Source organism: Salmo trutta, chromosome 14 (genome assembly GCF_901001165.1).
Source record: "Salmo trutta chromosome 14, fSalTru1.1, whole genome shotgun sequence".
Classification (NCBI taxonomy): Eukaryota; Metazoa; Chordata; class Actinopteri; order Salmoniformes; family Salmonidae; genus Salmo; species Salmo trutta.
In genome coordinates, this window is record NC_042970.1 from 68,734,155 (window position 1) to 68,756,394 (window position 22,240).

The window sequence follows — 22,240 nt, forward strand, 5'->3', positions numbered from 1 at the left end:
GTGTGTTAGACTGAGATTTCTTACAAAGGAAAGAGGAGGCCATTTGTATTACTTCCAGATAGGCATACAAAGGAAATGAAGCAATTCTGCCAGTAATTAAAATGCACTGTGGACAATTAACTCAGTTGTAATAGCATTATTAAGATACATTCTTAAGACATTAATATAGAATGTCCATGTGAATATTGGAACATTTCACTCACAGTCGATAGATGTACATTCAGATTTACTGTAGTTCAAGAGCATTATGTCTTAAAAGATTTACGCAATATGATCTTGCTGCCTTTTCTCCTGCCAAGTTGGATGGTTTCTATTCATGATTTTCCCCATGGAAAAACCCATAAGCTTCCTATCCATCAAACTCTAACTTATTTGCTGGGAGGTTTCTTCTGTTTTTGGACACATTTTGGAATCGCCTTAGTCCAATTTATATTTTGAATTATCTGACCAGGTGATGCAGAACTCTGCCAAATTGTTAAGTTTTAAACAGAGGAAGTTGTTATTTTAAAACTCTGGAGATACTGCAGGGGGTCCGCAAAAATATATATTTTATGAATATCGCTAGAAACAGAATAAACATTTTAAAATTACATACCTACAGTAGAAAATAGGATATTGTCTTATTTCTAATGATGTCAACTTTATTTCTCAACTCTTAATATTGAGCAAGTTACCCTCATTGGAGCCAATTACACTCACTTGAGTATCTGACATAGGCTTTGAAAAGCACCTGCATTATAGGCTACCAGTGCAGCAAGTGCCACTGGCTGCTGGTAAGCTTTCTTAACTCGGACATGCAGTTTTGCCAACACATGGCTAACCTTTGTTTGAACAGCTGCTCTTAGCCACTGGTGTAGCGGAAACCCCTGCGCGCGGGGGGGCACAACCTCTGGGGGCTGATTAGCTCGTCAACTCACACCTATGTCTAAATTTAATTCATGTTTTTAATCATTTTGACAGTAACCCTCATTTTTGAATTTCCACATCTAGCAAGCGACGTGTTTGTTGTCCAACTATATTTACATTTACGTCATTTAGCAGACGCTCTTATCCAGAGCGACTACATGGCAGTAGGTTAGTCAGACAATATAGTTGTCATGCATCTAATTAGCCTATTTCTCAGCAGAGCCGGAGGCAGCCAGCCTCGGACTCCTCACCTAATTGGCTATCAACAGTTCAAAAAGTTCAGTGAATCAGGTCAGACTCGGATGGAGAGTGAGGGCATTGTTCAAGATGGATGAACAAAAGGCAAGACCAACTGGTGCACAAAAACGCAGTGAAACGAAACACCAGGTGGAAACTAGTAGGCCTAGCTATGCAGCAGCAAGCACTAGCAGCAGTGCCTGAGACCCTCCCCCCCCCTTTCTGTGAACATTGTTTAGCCTACGAGTGATGAGACGGATAGCCCACAGTGTGGAGTCTGAGTTTCAGTGTGTAATATAAATAGGCTACCATGCTAAATACTGTATATAGCTATAGATAGGCTAGTAGGCTAGACTGCATTGTCTGCATAATGAAACAATCCCTAGAAAGCTATTGTTTTGATCATTGGCATTAATAGACTGGTTTTTCACAGCATGAACGTTCTACCCAAGCTGTGCGAGAGCGTGTGGACGGCAAAGGTAGGCTATAGGTCTACAGGACAGTTGTATCCTATTAAAAACATACATTGGTTACTGATTTAGTATGTTGTTGCATAGAACATGCATTTTACAATCTGCAATGTTTGAATGTCCTACTTTAATTACCCAGCAAGTAAATACCTAATTGCAACCAGTCAGCATTCTAAATAGCAGATTGCAACACCTAATTGCAACACTGTAGGCCTATAGCTTAGTGAAACATAAATGTTAGGCTTAACATGAGAAAAGGACCACCCAAAAAAACTAAACATGTATCCAGTAAAGCAAAGCTATAGGCTACTACAAGCACTAGCACCAATCTGAATCCTATCGATAGGCAGCCACATATACGTTGCAACTTCAGAACCACGGACAGCGATCGGAAGTCTATACTGAGGGGCTGACGCATTAGACTTTGCGGGGGCCAAGAGAAACTGCGCTACACCAGTGCTCTTAGCCAAAATGTGTTTGGAGTTGCATTTCCTCTTCCAATTATAATGTGGGGAAGTCAAAATGTAGAAAAACTATACCAAATATATTAATTACTTCTCCTTGCCATTTATCATTCACCTGATAAGACAAGACGTGACAGAAAAAACGTTTTTGCTAACGTATGATGGTGGTTCCTGGGTCGCTGGTTTGCCTGGGAGGGGGGGTCCCTTGGCAAGAAAAGGTTGAAGACCCTGGGTCTAGTTATGTTGGGTATTGTGTAATTTTGACATGGGCCACTAGATGGTGGCTGATTCATGGCTTCTACACTACTGTGCTGCTCTTCAGACATCTCTACAAGGCTAAAGAGACAGTCGAGACTGACCTTTTTGTCTGAGGAGTTCACTTACTGGTCACCGACAGTCCATCTACGACATGAGCGAACAAGCAACTCCTATTGTTTTCTGTTCAACAACAAACACACCTGCTGCTGGTTTACAGGAAGTAACATCTGCCATGTTGCCCATTCAAACTCTCATAGTCACGTCTGGGTAGTCAAACTAGCAGCAACATGTCAGCCTAAAAGTGGGTGTCTGTTGTTAGGAGCTACAATTTAGTGAGTTCTACTTTCCCTCTACTCTTCTCCATGAATTTCCTTGAAATCTTGCCATTTGAACTTCCTATAATGCAAAGAGAGTATATTTGTCGCTTGGGCACCGACTGTGTTACGCTTGGATTTAGAGGCTTCACAATCCAATTACTGTGACTGGGGTGAAATGGAAAATATGGGCCTAATTTCATTAATATTCTATCACTGAGTATTTACTGCTGCACGACTATTAACTCACTGTGTTATTCCTCGCACACTTCTTAAACGTCTTGCAGTTGGTGGCTGCTTCATTATCCTTTGGTCATTTTGAACCTCTTTGGCCTCATAAACTAAATACATGCACACACACATACGTATACACACACTGGCGCATGTACACACACACAATGGTAGCAATTCCAGGCATGCCCTCTCTTTTCCTCGTCCTCCATCAGGGGAAAGTGTGAAGTGTCGAAATGAACAAAATGCCAGCGTTTGTGTGGATTACAGAGCATGGAACTCTGGAGAAAGTTTCAGGGTCAGCATGATTCCTTTTTAGTTTTTCTCTTATTTAGAAAACTCCGGTAAAGTGAAGGATTTAATAGGGCGGCATAACATTACGCAACATTTGGATATGCATTTTCAGAGTTTTTTTGACCAGAGTGAGATGGTTCCTTGAAATTACACTTGGAAAAGTTGATTGAGTCAACATGTTCAGTCTGTCATTTCCTGTCTAAACATGACACCGTAATGTCATGTGACGAGGATGTTGCCATTTCTATGCAGTTTTTAATATAAATCTGTTAAATTACAAGGTGAAGCTCCAAGATAGCGTATCTAAAGATACAGCTATGTCTAAACAGTCATATAATTTTGCATGATGAGGATGTTGTTGAAATGTTTATACAGTTTTATATGAATTTGTAAAATAACAAGGTAAAGCTCTGTCATAACATAAGTCTAAAGGTTTGACGCTAAACGTATATTATCCATGTTAAGTGAAGATTAGTTTTTAGATAAAAGTATGACAGCTGAATGCTTGGCAACTTCATTGCCCTGTTTACCGCTCATGGTTAATGTCATTTTATGAAGCAGAATATAGTATTCAACACAACTCCTACAGGATTCATTCCCTCACTGCCACATCTGTCCAACTCTTTCCCTCATTTCTCTCTCATCTGAAGGTTATAAGTGGAACTAATCAGATACACAACCACATCCCCGAGACGCTCACCAGAATCTTCCTAACCCATTTTCACGTCGCACTAGGATATATCGATTTCCATATTCTAACAACAAATTATTGAAATAAGTCGTCATGCTAGTGTTCCAGAATTCATGAAACCGCTTATAATCCTCCCTTCACAATAGCTGCATTAGCCTACATCTGCTAGGCTAGAATAGGGCTGTATCGCCATAGGGTGTTTCCATATTTATAGGAGCAGACAAAGTTTTAATAGTGCCCAGAGTTAAAACACTGTTAATTGTGTATGGAATGTAAAAATAAACCGTGTTGGGTGCTGCATTTGATATTTGATTGGATTGGTCAGCATGTGGATCACGTATGGTGCTACGCTAGCTAGCTCACTGTGATTGATGAACTTGTGTTTGGGGTCGGCCCACTATAGCTACCATTACCATGCATAGTTTGACAAATGACTTAGTCTCAGCCGCGCCTGCTCAAGCTTGCTATGTTATATAGCCAATGGTGCCTGCTGGAAGTGTGTTAGACGTTTTACCTCATGCCCCATTCCCAAATCCACCCCTATTGATGGTAATCAGGGAAACTTAGGAGATTTGTCAAATGGGGAAACCTGTTTAAATCACCTTGGGTTGTTGGTTGAAGGTTGTCTCCCTACTCTGTTAGCCTTTTCTCTATCCTCTATAACCCAGTCAGCATGGTTCCATAGCGGTGGGATCCCTGCACGACTGATTTCATTAATGACAATTTGCTAGTATAATGCGACCAGTGGTTTTGCTGGGGTTGGTGAACTCTAGAAATATGATGGTGTGAGGAGACTCCTAGACTTCGACGGTTTGAGGGTTCCATAATGTCTTGACACTGAAACTGTGGAGGTTTCAGTCGTTGTCTGACACTGAAACTGTGGGCACTACTGGGATGGATGAGTTAGGATAAGTGCCAATCAGTTCATGTTTTTATTAACATAGTGACTCGAGAAACACACACACACACACACACACACACACACACACACACACACACACACACACACACACACACACACACACACACACACACACACACACACACACACACACAACTTCCTTCCCACTGTGCTACTGATAAGGGGTTATGTAAGTGTTCAGGATGACTGATTCAATTACATTTGATGCTGATTATATCTTTTGATATATGTGTTTTTTTCTCTCTTGGCACAATCACAGGGAAAAAATTGTGAACCTCCAAGAAAAGAACAAAGCTTGTGGGAAATTAGAGCTTTCAAAGCCTGACTGAACAGAGAGCAGGAGAAAAAGGGAGAGAAATCTGAATGCGTTACCCATACACACTCGCTACAAGATAGGCAAAGGGTGTGTTAAAAGACTGTCTGTACAACAATAATTAGGATCTAGCAGAGCGAAACACAGGTTTATAAATGAGATGTCTAACAAGCAGGAGATGACAGTGAGTCTAAAGATGCCAATTTAGAACCACAAATTACTGACATTATATCTGTTATTAAATGTAGACTTTATAATCAAATCATATAATCTAATAATAATATATATTTTTCAATCAACTTCAAACTCTCAAGCTGCCCATCACATGGATTCACTGGCGGTCGGTGATGAGCATGGCCTTATTTCTGTTACCAGCTTAATGTACAATCGATCGGTTTAGGTTACTACATGATACTAGATTTTTCCCTATTCCCATCATGAGGTTGCTACAATCTAACCTATGAAAAGTTTACAACTTGGTTGCAAAGGTTGAGAGAGACATTTGAGTAAATCAAGGTGACAGACAGTGACACATTCAATACTTTGCACACTCTTGGCTGCATCTAGCTGAGTATATGATTATTAGGGTGTAATCATTAGTCCAACAGTTGCAAACAATAGTTTTTATTCAGGTATGTTTATCCCTGTTTCATTACGTTTGCTTCTGTTTAAGAAATGTTTTTCCAACATAATTGGCGAAATGAATACACCCTAATCACACGCAAACACAGTTCACTTTCATAGCAGCCACATACAAACAGCATGATTATTTTGCTCATTGTATAATTCCTTCTCGCATCTACACACTCTCCTCCGCTCACATTTTCCCTTCGCTTGTGGACTTCAGTACACAACACATCAACTGTCTGTGACCAGGTGAAAAAACCTTTCCAAGCCAAACCTTCATATCATCATAACCGCTAACCGCGACACACAGCCTACGTCATTGTCACAATATTAGCTAAGGTCATAGTCAACATGGTTACTAGAACTAACGCGTTAGTAAACCTGCTACAATCATGCAGTACAGTGTACAGGCAGCAAGCAGTTTAGCAGTTACACCGATGGGCCCTGGTAGCAATACATTAATAAAACCAAAAGCTTACCTTGACTTGGAAGAGTTCCAGTGTTGGATAGCCATAGCCAGCTAGCTAACATAGCATCCCTCTCTGTTTGAGCCAGGTGTTTTGAGTAGGCTAAACTAAACTCAGCAAAAAAAGAAACGTCCTCTCACTATCAACTTAACATGTGTAAATATTTGTATGAACATAAGATTCAACAACTGAGACATATAAACTTAACAAGTTCCACAGACATGTGACTAACAGAAATGGAATGTGTCCCTGAACAAAGGGGGGGGGGGGGTCAAAATCAAAAGTAACAGTCAGTATCTGGTGTGGACACCAGCTGCATTAAGTACTGCAGTGCATCTCCCCCTCATGGACTGCACCAGATTTGGCAGTTCTTGCTGTGAGATGTTACCCCACTCTTCCACCAAGGCACCTGCAAGTTTCCGGACATTTCTGTGGGGAATGGCCCAAGCCCTCACCCTCCCATCCAACAGGTCCCAGACGTGCTCAATGGAATTGAGATCCCGGCTCGTTGCTTGCCTTGGAAGAACACTGACATTCCTGTCTTGCAGGAAATCACGCACAGAACAAGCAGTATGGATGGTGGCATTGTCATGCTGGAGGGTCATGTCAGGATGAGCCTGCAGGAAGGGTAACACATGAGGGAGGAGGATGTCTTCCCTGTAACGCACAGTGTTGAGATTGCCTGCAATGACCACAAGCTCAGTCCGATGATGCTGTGACACACTGCCCCAGACCATGACGAACCCTCCACCTCCAAATCGATCCCGCTTCAGGCCTCGGTGTAACACTTTCTTTTATTGCGGAGTTTAGCTAGCTGCATTCGCTATCTAAGTGAAAGTGAAAAAAATACAACAAAATATAGCTCTCTCTCTCTTGCTGCTTCATTTTTTAAGAAATTAATTTGTTAAACTGTTCAACTATTGTCCTTCTCTTTGAGTCAACTACTCACCACATTTTGTGCACTGCAGTGCTAGCTAGCTGTAGATTATACTTTCAGTTCTAGATTCCTTCTCTGATCCTTTGATTGATTGGGTGGACCACATGCCGGTTCATGCTGCAAGACCTCTGATAGGTTGGCGGACGTCCTCCGGAAGTTGTCATAATTAATGTGTAAGTCTATGGAAGGGGGTGATTTTGTATGGAAGTCGTTGTACCCAGAGGAGGACGGAAACTAGCTGTCCACCAAGTACACCATTGTGCTACCCTACAGAGTGCTGTTGAGGCTGCTGTAGACCTTCATTGCAAAACAATGTGTTTTAATTAATTATTTGGTGACGTGAATATATTTGGTATAGTTTTTTCTAAAAAGGATAACTGTTTTAATGTTACACAATTTTTTTTAATGATATTTACTGAGTAGGATGGTCCTCCCCTTCCTCCTCTGAGGAGCCTTCACAGCATGGATTACCAAAATATATACCATTTAAATCGGAGTTATCTGTATCCAACACTGATTCAAACTAAGCCTCACTCCCAAGCTAACAATAATATTTCCCAGTCTTCCAGGACCAGCTCCCTCAATGGCTAGCTCTGATTATATTTCTGTCTGCTCTCATTCAGATCATGCTTCTGACTGACCCAGAGGTGGAAAGCAGCCTGCTGATCAGCTCCGATGAGGGAGCCACCTATCAGAAGTACCGCCTCAGCTTCTACATCCTCAGCCTGCTCTTCCACCCTGAGCAGGAGGACTGGATCCTTGCCTACAGCCATGACCAGAAGGTAAGAGGAGAGGGAGGAGAGAGAACTGACTGACACACGCGCACACACAGAGATCACTTAACTACTGTATCTGGTAGCTAGCTTTAGTCTCTTTTTGTCATCAGAGGCTTTCTGTCTTTCGTCGGTTTTGCCCTCTGTCAGACATCAAAACAAGACGAGCTGTTATGAATTATTATTTTTTTTTCTTGGTGTCAAATCGCCAATTGGCAACCCAATCCCGTAAGGGATTAATTGACACACAAACAAACATTACAATGATTCACTATGGTAATTAAATGACCATTCTTCTGTGTCAGGCGGTGGGGTGATTGATGTGGTGGCATCATTTGGGGACTATTTAGTCTGCAGTTGAGTGAGGTGCGTTACCGGGGGGGGGGGAAGAGATGTGATTAGCATATCCAGTGGATTTAAACTTATGATAGCCTTCAACTAAGAAACTGAGTGGGTTTTAAGGTTGATTGCCACTCGTCTAAACTACACTATATTAAATTGATTTAACAAAGTGTTCATAACTTACTCAACGATTTGCTTTATTGTATTAAATTCAGTTTCTGTGTCTGAGACTAGAGGCATATACTCCATACATACAGTTGAAGTCGGAAGTTTACATACACTTAGGTTGGAGTCATTAAAACTTGTTTTTCAACCATTCCACAAATGTATTGTTAACAAACTATAGTTTTGACAAGTAATTTAGGACATCTACATTGTGCATGACACAATTTTTCCAACAATTGTTTACAGACAGATTATTTCACTTATAATTCACTGTATCACAATTCCAGTGGGTCAGAAGTTTACATACACTAAGTTGACTGTGCCTTTAAACAGCTTGGAAAATTCCAGAAAATGATGTCATGGCTTTAGAAGCTTTTGAGAGGCTAATTGACAACATTTGAGTCAATTGGAGGTGTACCTGTGGATGTATTTCAAGGCCTACCTTCAAACTCAGTGCCTCTTTGCTTGAGATCATGGGAAAATCAAAAGAAATCAGCCAAGACCTCAGAAAAAAATTGTAGACCTCCACAAGTCTGTTTCATCCTTGGGAGCAATTTCCAAACGCCTGAAGGTACCACGTTCATCTGTACAAACAATAGTACGCAAGTATAAACACCATGGGACAACGCAGTCATCATACCGCTCAGGAAGGAGACACGTTCTGTCTCCCAGAGATGAATGTACTTTGGTGCAAAAAGTGCATATCAATCCCAGAACAACAGCAAAGGCCCTGGTAAAGATGATGGAGGAAACTGGTACAAAGTATCTATATCCACAGTAAAACGAGTCCTATGTCGACATGACCTGAAAGGCCGCTCAGCAAGGAAGAAGCCACTACTCCAAAACCGCCGGACTACAGTTTGCAACTGCACATGGGGACAAAGATTGTACTGTTTGGAGAAATATCCTCTGGTCTGATTAAACAAAAATAGAACTGTTTGGCCATAATGACCATCGTTATGTTTGGAGGAAAAGGGGGGATGCCGAAGAACACCATCCTAACCGTAAAGCACGGGGGTGGCAGTATCATGTTGTGGGGGTGCTTTGCTGCAGAAGCGACTGGTGCACTTCACAAAATAGATGGCATCACGAGGAGGGAAAAGTATGTGGATATATTGAAACGACATCAGTCAGGAAGTTAAAGGTTGGTCGCAAATGGGTCTTCCAAATGGACAATGACCCCAAGCATACTTCCAAAGTTGTGGCAAAATGGCTTAAGGACAACAAAGTCAAGGTATTGGAGTGGCCATAACAAAGCCCTGACCTGAATCCTATAGAAAATTTGATGGCAGAACTAAAAAAGTGTGTGTGAGCAAGGAGGCCTAGAAACCTGACTCAGTTGCACCAGCTCTGTCAGGGGGAATGGGCCAAAATTCACCCAACGTATTGTGGGAAGCTTGTGGAAGGCTACCATAAACGTTTGACCCAAGTTAAACAATTTAAAGGCAATGCTACCAAATACTAATTGAGTGCATGTAAACTTCTGACCCACTGGGAATGTGATGAAAGAGATAAAAGCTGAAATAAATAATTCTCTACTATTATTCTGACATTTCACATTCTTAAAATCAAGTGGTGATCCTAACTGACCTAAGACAGGGAATTTTTACTAGGATTAAATGTCAGGAATTGTGAAAAACTGAGTTTAAATGTATTTGGCTAAGGTGTATGTAAACTTCCGACTTCAACTGTAGCGCCATATGTTCAATCTACTACATATTGCTGTATATGGAGCCGTACGCCATATATAGTGCCATACTGTATACTCAATAGTCCCCATATTTTCCATATATAGTGCCATACACTCAATATACTCCACATTCTTCATAGAGTCCTACTGTATATGTGGCTCAGGTGGCCCTACATGAGGATTTTCCGGTGCAGTTTGGGGACTTTAGAGGACGAATCCCTAAGTCCCTTAAGCTCCTTATCCGTTAAATGTAGGCCTGGCATCCCTTCCAATAACTTCAGGAGAAAGCAAAACCAACAGAGGTGAACCCCGATAAACAGTCATAAGCACCTTTAATAAAGGTTAAACGTGTATTAGATACCCTTAGACCGAGCGTTTGACTAATTCCTTTTCTCCATGACTCAGGGATTTGATATCCCCTACAGTATTTTCAGGCAAGGCATCAAAGGTATAAAAAATGTGGCGATTAATCATCAACATTCTAGTCCATGGGAATGAAGTGCATATGTTTTAAGAATAAATAACCATCTAATATATGAGACGCTGTCTGATGATGGTAATTACCGATGAACTACTGAGGCAAGAGATGGTAATATGTAAAAGATATATTCCAGACCTGCGATTTATAGCAATTTTGAGAATGACCATTACCATTAATAAATGCCTTGCTTGCAGCCAGAGCAATTTGGGCTTAATGTTTCACATCTGATAAATAATTAATGTTTCTCTTTTTTTTCCTGAGGAGGTACTTAGTGTACCTTGGGAGGTGTTTGGCTGTAGTTATAAGATGCACCTGGCCATGCATATACACCGGGTGTACAAAACATTAAGAATAGCTTACTAATATTGAGTTGAAGCAAACCTCCCCCCCCCTCCCACTTTGGTCCTCAGAACAGCCTCAATTTGTCAGGGCATTGACTCTACAAGGTGTCGAAAGCATTCTACAGGGATGCCAGCCCATGTTGACTCCAAAGTTTCCCACAGTTGTCAAGTTGGCTGGATGTCCTTTGAGAGATAGGCCATTCTTGCTACACACAGGAAACTGTTGAGCATGAAAAACCCAGCAGCATTGCCGTTCTTGACACAAACCGGTGTCAAGAACGACCATACCCCGTTCAAGATCCATGTCTCAATTGTCTCATAGCTTAAAAATCCTTCTTTAACCTGTCTCCTCCGCTTCTTTTACACTGATTGAAGTAGATTTAACAAGTGACATCAATAAGGGATCATAGCTTTCACCTGGTCAGTCTGTCATGGAAAGAGCCAGGTGTTCATAATGTTTTGTACACTCAGTGTATACAGCATACAGGTTTAATATACACTGCTCAAAAAAATAAAGGGAACACTTAAACAACACAATGTAACTCCAAGTCAATCAAGCTTCTGTGAAATCAAACTGTCCACTTAGGAAGCAACACTGATTAACAATAAATTTCACATGCTGTTGTGCATATGGAATAGACAGGTGGAAATTAAAGGCAATTAGCAAGACACCCCCAATAAGGAGTGGTTCTGCAGGTGGGGACCACAGACCACTTCTCAGTTCCTATGCTTCCTGGCTGATGTTTTGGTCACTTTTGAATGCTGGCGGTGCTTTCACTCTAGTGGTAGCATGAGACGGAGTCTACAACCCACACTAGTGGCTCAGGTAGTGCAGCTCATCCAGGATGGCACATCAATGCGAGCTGTGGCAAGAAGGTTTGCTGTGTCTGTCAGCGTAGTGTCCAGAGCATGGAGGCGCTACCAGGAGACAGGCCAGTACATCAGGAGACGTGGAGGAGGCCGTAGTAGGGCAACAACCCAGCAGTAGGACCGCTACCTCCGCCTTTGTGCAAGGAGGAGCAGGAGAAGCACTGCCAGAGCCCTGCAAAATGACCTCCAGCAGGCCACAAATGTGCATGTGTCTGCTCAAACGGTCAGAAACAGACTCCATGAGGGTGGTATGAGGGCCCAACGTCAACAGGTGGGGGTTGTGCTTACAGCCCAACACCGTGCAGGACGTTTGGCATTTGCCAGAGAACACCAAGATTGGCAAATTCGCCACTGGCGCCCTGTGCTCTTCACAGATGAAAGCAGGTTCACACTGAGCACGTGACAGACGTGACAGAGTCTGGAGACCCCGTGGAGAACGTTCTGCTGCCTGCAACATCCTCCAGCATGACCGGTTTGGCGGTGGGTCATGGTGTGGGGTGGCATTTCTTTGTGGGGCCGCACAGCCCTCCATGTGCTCGCCAGAGGTAGCCTGACTGCCATTAGGTACTGAGATGAGATCCTCAGACCCCTTGTGAGACCATATGCTGGTGCGGTTGGCCCTGGGTTCCTCCTAATGCAAGACAATGCTAGACCTCATGTGGCTGGAGTGTGTCAGCAGTTCCTGCAAGAGGAAGGCATTGATGCTATGGACTGGCCCGCCTGTTCCCCAGACCTGAATCCAATTGAGCACATCTGGGACATCATGTCTCGCTCCATCCACCAACGCCACGTTGCACCACAGACTGTCCAGGAGTTGGCGGATGCTTTAGTCCAGGTCTGGGAGGAGATCCCTCAGGAGACCATCCGCCACCTCATCAGGAGCATGCCCAGGCGTTGTAGGGAGGTCATATAGGCACGTGGAGGCCACACACACTACTGAGCCTCATTTTGACTTGTTTTAAGGACATTATCAAAGTTGGATCAGCCTGTAGTGTGGTTTTCCACTTTAATTTTGAGTGTGACTCCAAATCCAGACCTCCATGGGTTGATAAATTGGATTTCCATTGATTATTTTTGTGTGATTTTGTTGTCAGCACATTCAACTATGTAAAGAAAAAAGTATTTAATAAGATTATTTCTTTCATTCATTTACATTTTAGTCATTTAGCAGATGTTCTTATCCAGAGCGACTTACAGTAGTGAGTGCATTCATTTCATGCATTCTTTTTTTTTTTTTTTTTTTGTACTTGCCCCCCCATGGGAATCGAACCCACAAACCTGGTGTTGCAAACACCATGCTCTACCTACTGAGCCACAGGGAAGACATTCTGATTTAGGATGTGTTGTTAAAGTTTTCCCTTTATTTTTTTGAGCAGTATATGTGCACCCTCTCGTTCTCTCAATCTTTCTCTCTTTTCCTCCCTTTCTTTCAATCACTCACTCTCTCCTTACCTACCCCCCCCCCCCTCTACCTACCCCCCCTCTCTACCTGATTACCCAGACTCCTTGCTCCAGATACAGTGAGGGGGGAAAAGTATTTGATCCCCTGCTGATTTTGTACGTTTGCCCACTGATAAAGAAATGATCAGTCTTTTATTTTTATTTTTTAGTTATTTTAGTTTATTTGAACAGTTAAAGACAGAATAACAACAAAAAAATCCAGAAAAACGCATGTCAAAAATGTTATAAATTGATTTACATTTTAATGAGGGAAATAAGTATTTGACCCCCTCTCAATCAGAAAGATTTCTGGCTCCCAGGTCTCTTTTATACAGGTAACGAGCTGAGATTAGGAGCACACTCTTAAAGGGAGTGCTCCTAATCTCAGTTTGTTACCTGTATAAAAGACACCTATCCACAGAAGCAATCAATCAATCAGATTCCAAACTCTCCAACATGGCCAAGACCGAAGAGCTCTCCAAGGATGTCAGGGACAAGATTGTAGACCTACACAAGGCTGGAATGGGCTATAAGACCATCGCCAAACAGCTTGGTGAGAAGGTGACAACAGTTGGTGCGATTATTCGCAAATGGAAGAAACACAAAAGAACTGTCAATCTCCCTTGGCCTGGGGCTCCATGCAAGATCTCACCTCGTGGAGTTGCAATGATCATGACAACGGTAAGGAATCAGCCCAGAACTACACAGGAGGATCTTGTCAATGATCTCAAGGCAGCTGGGACCATAGTCACCAAGAAAACAATTGGTAACACACTACGCTGTGAAGGACTGAAATCCTGCAGCGTCCGCAAGGTCCCCCTGCTCAAGAAAGCACATATACATGCCCGTCTGAAGTTTGAATGATTCAGAGGACAACTGGGTGAAAGTGTTGTGGTCAGATGAGACCAAAATGAAGCTCTTTGGCATCAACTCAACTCGCCGTGTTTGGAGGAGGAGGAATGCTGCCTATAACCCCAAGAACAACATCTCCACCGTCAAACATGGAGGTGGAAACATTATGCTTTGGGGGTGTTTTTCTGCTCAGGGGACAGGACAACTTCACCGCATCAAAGGGACGATGGACGGGGCCATGTACCGTCAAATCTTGGGTGAGAACCTCCTTCCCTCAGCCAGGTCATTGAAAATGGGTCATGGATGGGTATTCCAGCATGACAATGACCCAAAACACACGGCCAAGGCAACAAAGGAGTGGCTCAAGAAGAAGCACATTAAGGTCCTGGAGTGGCCTAGCCAGTCTCCAGACCTTAATCCCATAGAAAATCTGTGGAGGGAGCTGAAGGTTCGAGTTGCCAAACGTCAACCTCGAAACCTTAATGACTTGGAGAAGATCTGCAAAGAGGAGTGGGACAAAATCCCTCCTGAGATGTGTGCAAACCTGGTGGCCAACTACAAGAAACGTCTGACCTCTGTGATTGCCAACAAGGGTTTTGACACCAAGTACTAAGTCATGTTTTGCAGAGGGGTCAAATACTTATTTCTCCCATTAAAATGCAAATCAATTTATAACATTTTTGACATGTGTTTTTCTGGATTTTTTTGTTATTCTGTATCTCACTGTTCAAATAAACCTACCATTAAAATTATTGACTGATCATTTGTCAGTGGGCAAACGTACAAAATCAGCAGGGGATCAAATACTTTTTTCCCTCACTGTAAATGCTACGCCACGCCCACGAGTGTTAGTTCATTCTCCGCAATGAGTCTGAATACAAGTACCTCCCCCGACGATTTCTTGAATGCAAACAAATTCTAACCATTTTGATTGGTCCCAGAAGCCTATGGGTTGGGCCAGAGCCAGAACACACGTGAGTAAAGCAGTGGGTTTGAATACTGGCTTTGATAACCTGATTGATTAGAAGTGATCCTATCACTGATGACTTTGTTTTGTACAACACCCCTCATTTTGACGTCACGACAAATGGCTTCAATGATGGCAGTCTTAGACGAGCAGCGGAAGAATTCAGTTTGAGTCATCAGGCAACCTCTCTACCTCCCTCCATTCCTTCCTCACTCCCTCTCCCCTACTCCCTTTCCTTCATTTCTCTTGCAGTGGGCCCTTAGAGCTATTTCTCCTCATTATTTGCATGTCCTAGATTGAGGGACTTCTAGAAAACACACACACACACACACAGAGAGAGATCACTTAACTACTGTATCTGGTAGCTAGCTACTGTCTCTTTTGTCATCAGAGGCTTTCTGTCTTCTGTCGGTTTTGCCCTCTGTCAGACATCAAAACAAGGTGAGCTGTTATGAGTCAGGGCGAGGGTGAGGGGTGAGGCAGCATCAGTTGGACTATTTTCTCTGCCGGTAATTGAGTGGCGTAACCATGGCGAGAGGCTATTGTCTGACTCATTACTCATATTCAGATATGACAAAGGGAGAGAGAGAGATTAGACGAATTAGAGACTTGATTGGTGTCGGTGGATGTAAGCTAAAAGTAGTCCTGAATGTAGCCCTGAACTTTCCTGAAAGCGAGTAGCATTCACACAGTGGGTTGATGACTGTTGACATAACGACACTAGACTGTGTAATATGTTTAAGTTCAACTGAGTGGCAAAATCAATTAGTCATAACTTGCTCAAACTGATTTGCTCATACTTGAATTAATTCAGTTCTTGTGGCTGAGACCAAAGCCGTATATAGAGCCATACACTCCATATACAGTGCATTCAGAATGTATTCAGGCTCCTTGACTTTTTCCACATTTTGTTACGTTACAGCCTTATTCTAAAATTGATTAAATCGTTTTTTTCCTCATCAATCTACACGCAATACTCCATAACGACAAAGCAAAAACAGGTTTTTAGATATTTTTGCAAATGTATTAAAAAAAAAACATATCACATTTACATAAGTATTCAGTCCCTTTAGTCAGTACTTTGTTGAACCACCTTTGGCAGCGATTACAGCCTTGATTCTTCTTGGGTATGACGCTACACTCTTGGCACACCTGTATTTGGGGAGTTTTTCCCATTTTCCTCTGTAGATCCTCAAACTCTGTCAGGTTGGATGGAGAGTGTTGCTGCACATCTATTTTCAGGTCCAGAGATGTTTTATCGGGTTCAAGTCCAAGCTCTGGCTGGGCCACTCAAGGACATTCAGAGACTTTTCCAAAGCCACTCCTGCGTTGTCTTGGCTGTGTGCTTCGGGTTGTTGTCCTGCTGGAAGGTGAACCTTCGCCCCAGTCTGTGGTCCTGAGCGCTCTGGAACAGGTTCTCATCAAGGATCTCTCTGTACTTTGCTCCGTTCATCTTTCCCTCATTCCTGACTAGTTTCCCAATCTCTCTACGGTGAAGCATGGTGGTGGCAGCATCATGCTGTGGGGATGTTTTTCAGCTTTGTCATTATGGGGTATTGTGTAGATTGATTGAGGGGAAAGAAATTGTTGTATCCATTTTAGAATAAGGCTGTAACAGAATAAATAGTGGAAAAAGGGAATGGTTCTAAATACTTTCCAAATGCACTGTATACACTCAACATACTTCATATATTTTATAGAGTCCTATAGATGGCCCTACATGAGGACTTTCTTTTGCTGCATGGGGACTTTTGAGGACCAATACCGAAGTCCCTTAAAAGGAAACTTCACAATTTTTAAACTTCAAATTCATCATCTCCAGCACCACACCCAACATCAACATATTTGACAAATTTGGTAGTAAAAAAAATATAGAGGAAGATGTGCATCGTGTGATTCTGACCAATTGTGAGTAGGCATTGCCTACTAATTCTCTACTAATTGGTTGATGTCTTTGGAAAGACTAATCTTTCTCTATTGTTTTTACTACAAAACATAGAAATGCGCCATTTTCACATATGTTAATGTTGGGGTGGTGCTGGAGATGATGAATAAGAAATAGATTTCCCTTTAAACTCCTCGTCCGTTAAATGTAGTCCCGGCATTCCTTCCAATAACTTGATGAGAAAGCAAAACCAACAGAGGTGAACCCCGATAAACAATCATAAGCACCTTCACAAAGGTTAAATGTGTATTATGTACCCTTAGACCAATGGTTTGACTAATACCTTTTCTCCATGACTCAGGGATTTCATATCCCCATTTAAGCTCGATGAATCAGACAAACATATAAACATTGTGCTTATAATTAATTGATATCGGAGTCTAAGGGAATGAAGTGCATATTTTTAGCGAGTAAATAATCATCTAATACATGAGACACTGTCTTGTGATGGTAATTGTTGGTGAACTACTAAGACAAGAGAGAAGGTTATTATGCAAAAGATATATTCCAGACCTGTGATATATAGCCATTTTGAGAATGACCATTACCATTAATAAAATGCCTTGCTTGCAGCCAGAGCAATTTGGGCCTAATGTTTCACATCTGATAAATAATAATAATACTTTTTCCAGGGGAGATTCTTATTGTACTTCGGGAGTTTTTTTTGCTGTTGTTATAGGATGCACCTGGCCGTGTGTGTATATATATGTATATATATATATATATATATATATATATATATATATATATATATGTATGCCAGGCTCTATACACCCTCACTACTTTCTTGACTTTTCTCTTTCTATCTCTGCCTTTCTCTGTCTATTTTAATCTCGCTCTCTCTCGCTCTCTCTCAATCTCTCACACCCTCCCCTCGTCTCCCTCCCTCCCTTTCTCTCCTGCTCCCGTCTTTCCCCTTCTCTTTATTTACTCTCTATGGTGCCTTGGAGCTATTCCTCCTTGGCATTTCCTAGATTGAGAAACTGGCTCTCTAGCCAGTCCGTATTTCAATGTACAAATCCCTCTCCCTCCTCTCCGACTTGCCTGACTAAGTGCTAACACTGCATGTGTCTCAAATGGCACCCTATTCCCTATATGATGCACTACTTTTGACCAGATCCATATGGGCCCTGGTTAAAATGATTGCACTAACTAGGGAATAGGGTGCAATTTGAGACACAACCTCAGTGTGGGGGTTAGCTAATTAGCCAGAGTGATTTCCTGCCTCTCTACCCCTTCTTGCATCTGTTTAATTTAACTCTGTTCCTTATGAAAGTCATAGCTCAGTTCAAATAGCATTTTTCACATTTTCCACTGCCATGTATTGACATAGAAATATAGTGACCATGTTCTGTGGCCAGAATTGCATATGCTCATAGGTAGATATTTTATATGGCACATATGGTATGGAAGGAACAGACTGTATAGTACATATGCAGTGCAGTGCAGTACAGTACATGCATAGTAGCGTGTTCAACCTGATCTAATGTTATGGAATGGTTAATGATGTTACAAATGGTATTAGTATGTGTTGTGGACTGAAGACCTTAATGGTTGGCCGTCACTGGTGTTGTTTGAAGACTATTGTGTAAAGACCTTGTTAAAGACCTTACGTAATGGAATATCAATTCACTACAGTTCAAATGCCTGCAATTCAGCTTGGCTTTAATAGTGGTTCGGATTAGTTTGATAAACATGATTATCAATTGAATAACAATAATTGTCAAGGGGATTATTTGAATGAAAATGTGCTGATATTGAGGTCTGTTCACTGAGGCCTTGACACCCTTCAGGAAAGAGTAAATAACTACAATTTAAAAAAATAAACAAATATAAACAAACAGTATCACCATTCAGTCGGCCGTTAACAAATTACTGTTTACATGTTATGCTTGATTGCTCACGTTTAAAATGGGAAAAAGTCCACAAACTAAAACAATTAAATAAAGTCTTACGCCTCGTTGACTTCTCTGCTGTAATCAGTAAACGAATACATAATTTGGTTTAGCTGTCGCAGCTGTTTTTGTAAAAAAAAAAAAGTAACACATCCAAACTTTCACAACTTGACCATTCTCACAAGGTTTGCGCCTTATTGGCTGGACAGCAGTAAACTCATTAAGCTCAGAAAACAACAAACAAAAAACAAAGCCCAATATTGACATTATTCTATCCAATTACCTTGGATAGTTCACAGTAACCAGTTAGTAAGAAAAAAAAATACTGACTCCACTATAAATAGTGAAAAAAGAAGCAAACAAAAGGCATTTATTCCATGCTTATTCAGGATATTCAATTGTACCATGCTTCCTTCCCCAAATAAGCTTTCCTGTTTCTTGAAAGAATCCCCCCTCGGCTCATACCATCTCCCGATAGAGACTGTGATATCTCTCTGTGTGTGTGAACCATCTCTGTGTAGCAGCTCTCAGTAGAGATTGGGATATCTCAGCAACCTACCGAAGTGCTGACTAGTGAAACAATGCTCACATTGGGACCACGGGCTGTGCCGCGGCTCCCCTGCTAGGCTCCCCAACACGCACACACATCAGCCCCCCCCCCCCCCCCTCCCCGCTGTTCTGTAGCCTTGTTAGGAGTATGTAGCCATATCTCCAGTACAATGACACCCTCACTATACACAATCCCTTTAACAGCTTCATATTTAACATAGGAATGTGTGTGGGGTTTTCACATGGAAGGAATGTGTGGAGAATTGACAGATCGTGTCCTCAGCTTCAGCCCTGTTCTGGGGATTCTTCTGAGGCACATTTTTGTTGCCCTCTTGTGCCATGTAGGTAACATAGCTTCTCAAGAATGTAAATTATCTTGAGAGCAATTTTTCCTACAGAAGTAGAAGTAATTGCATGATCGCATCATTTGTGAAGTGAACAGGACTAATTATATAACGAGTTATGCTCATATTGTATCACATTGACTGTAATGGGAAAATGCTAAACTATTTGAATTAAAGTAAACTATATCTGGACTTTTAGGGTTTGTGTTGAATGTTTATTTTACAGTATTCATTTAATCTGTCTTGTCTGACTGAATACAGTATGTAATTCCCATCGGCTTTCTCCCCACAGCTGTACAGCTCGGTGGAGTTTGGAAGGAGGTGGCAACTTGTCCATGAGAGGGTGGCCCCCAATCGATTCTACTGGTAAGCACAGCAACCTATAACCTTCTTCCTGTCTTTCCTAATGTCGAGACTAACTATACATTGAAATCCTTTTTGGTCTTTCCACATTCTTAATGGAAGGATATATGCCAGAGTGAATCATCTTCTTTGCATTACATTATTGATGAGTCTGCGCCTGTTCTTTCTCAACATGAGATAGCAAGGTACTGACACTCCAAAGAGGTTCAGACTTCTAACGAATGCAGCGGCCCGTTAGGGCTTGTTAGTGAACTCACTATGCTGAATGGTTCAGCATTTGGAATGCAGCTAACGATGTGGTCTTCGTTTGGTCGAGCGGTGCTAGTGAACAAGGGAATGTGAACAGACAGAGTAGTCAACACATGAGTTGGATTTTGGATCAGTTTTGTGATTTCAGTTGGACCTGTTGGAGCTCTGGAGGATCCTGTTCAATGTTATTCCTAAAGCAAGGTTATATGCAAGGTTTTGGAGTTACGTTTGGAATGTTAATTTGAGGGCGTTAAATGGATTTGGATATGCATGAATTACCTTGTACAATTAATACTGCAAAAAATATATTATTCTTTTGTTTTTTACTTTTCTGTCATGGGATACAGCAGTCCTTGATAATACTTGATAATAAGAGCATTGTAGTTTGATTTGATCTTCTGTTTGAACTATATAGCCCTAGGTCTTTCGAAAGCATGACCTTACTTGACCGTGTCAGTCAAATCCACCCCATGAGAATGCTCGTCTTCTATCTATATTCTGCAGGGATTTGATCTTCCTTTTACTGTTTCGTTTCTTGTTATCCTCCTCTGTTCTCCATCTGTTCTACTTCGTAGCTGGTCCCACGTAGCTGTCCAGACACGAACTGTCAAATCCAGTCATTTTTAACACAACTGGCTTAAGTCGGATGTATAAAAAAAGCTTTTGTTGAGTAAATTCGTGAGAAACTGTCAGTGGTAACAAGCTAGGCAGTTCTGGGAGGAGGATGCCTAGAGGGTTTGCTTCTGCACTCCTTGAGTGAGTGAGATGTATTTTTAGGACTGTGTGAACCCTGTTAATAAGGTTTTGGGAAACTTCCTTTCTGACTCAGACCATTGTAGTTGAATCTGGATCACGTCTATAGATCACATCCTCTCTGAGTTTATGTGAGGCAAGAGCTCCATCTCATGACAATCCTTCTCCTAATTTTTACCACTAGTCTCAAGGGAGACAACATCACAGTTAATGAAACGTCAAATCATTATTACTGCCCCTTACATCTTCTCACATTGTAGATGCTGTAGGTTCAAACTCATCCTCTAGTACAGTCTGAGATTTGAAATAGGTGAGCTTAAAGAATGGTTGTTCACCCTTAGAAGAGCGAATGAGGGAGAACTAGAGATGATGCATTTTATCTGGGAAATCACCAATACTGACAAAAACTGCCATATTTAAGATCGAGGGGTGGGCTCTGTGCGTGACATCCTTTCCCTTTGTGTGCTGTCTCCTTTGCTCTATGAAGATATCCCTCTGATTTTAAGTAAATATTTCAGGCCTGTAATGATTTTGTGTACCTGCACCGTGTCTGCGGGCGTTCTGAGCAAGCAAATCAATTACTTTCCCTCTTACTAATGATGTCAGGATGCGTTCCCCATCAATCTGTCAGGAAAGTAAGGGCAGTTTTGTAAGGTTTTGCCTTGAACACGGTAACATCACATGCAACACCTGAGGAAGTTTTCCTTTTTACCTCAATGTACAACCTTTTGAGGTGTTCCACAGGGGTATAGCCTGGGGCCCTTGAAGTTTCTGGCAATTGTCATTCTGGTTGTCATTTCCCCTCAGTGTTCTGAATTTATCTGACAAGCAATGTCAGGGATAAGAAGGTACGTATAGGCTCGGTAGCATCAGTGATATCCTTCTGTCTTTCCTTGCTAAAGGATAGTGATGTACCTGAAAGAAATTTGTCTTTTCCCTCGCAGGTCAAAAACGGGTTTAGACAAAGAACCGGGCTTAATTCACCTGGAAACCATCATCTCTGAAGGACGTGAGTAATTACATTTTCAGAGTTCCTGCTCTGTTCCTCAATTTTCCCGGTGTCTCTACTGTACCATGAGCCTTGAACTAA

The 22,240-nt window shown here is 41.8% G+C and overlaps 1 protein-coding gene across 3 annotated transcripts in view; it reads left to right on the top strand.

The window, feature by feature from the left end:
* LOC115147218 (VPS10 domain-containing receptor SorCS1) overlaps positions 1 to 22,240 on the top strand; it is a 139,676-nt gene that overhangs the window by 80,052 nt on the left and 37,384 nt on the right. For all 3 annotated transcript variants that reach the window (XR_003866295.1, XM_029689325.1, XM_029689324.1), the window contains exons 4-6: positions 7,755 to 7,913; positions 20,078 to 20,151; positions 22,095 to 22,159. Coding sequence is in view for 2 of the 3 variants with exons in the window: in XM_029689325.1 (XP_029545185.1) it covers positions 7,755 to 7,913; positions 20,078 to 20,151; positions 22,095 to 22,159 (298 nt within the window). In the remaining variant the exon portion in view is untranslated. The remainder of the gene's footprint in view (positions 1 to 7,754; positions 7,914 to 20,077; positions 20,152 to 22,094; positions 22,160 to 22,240) is intronic.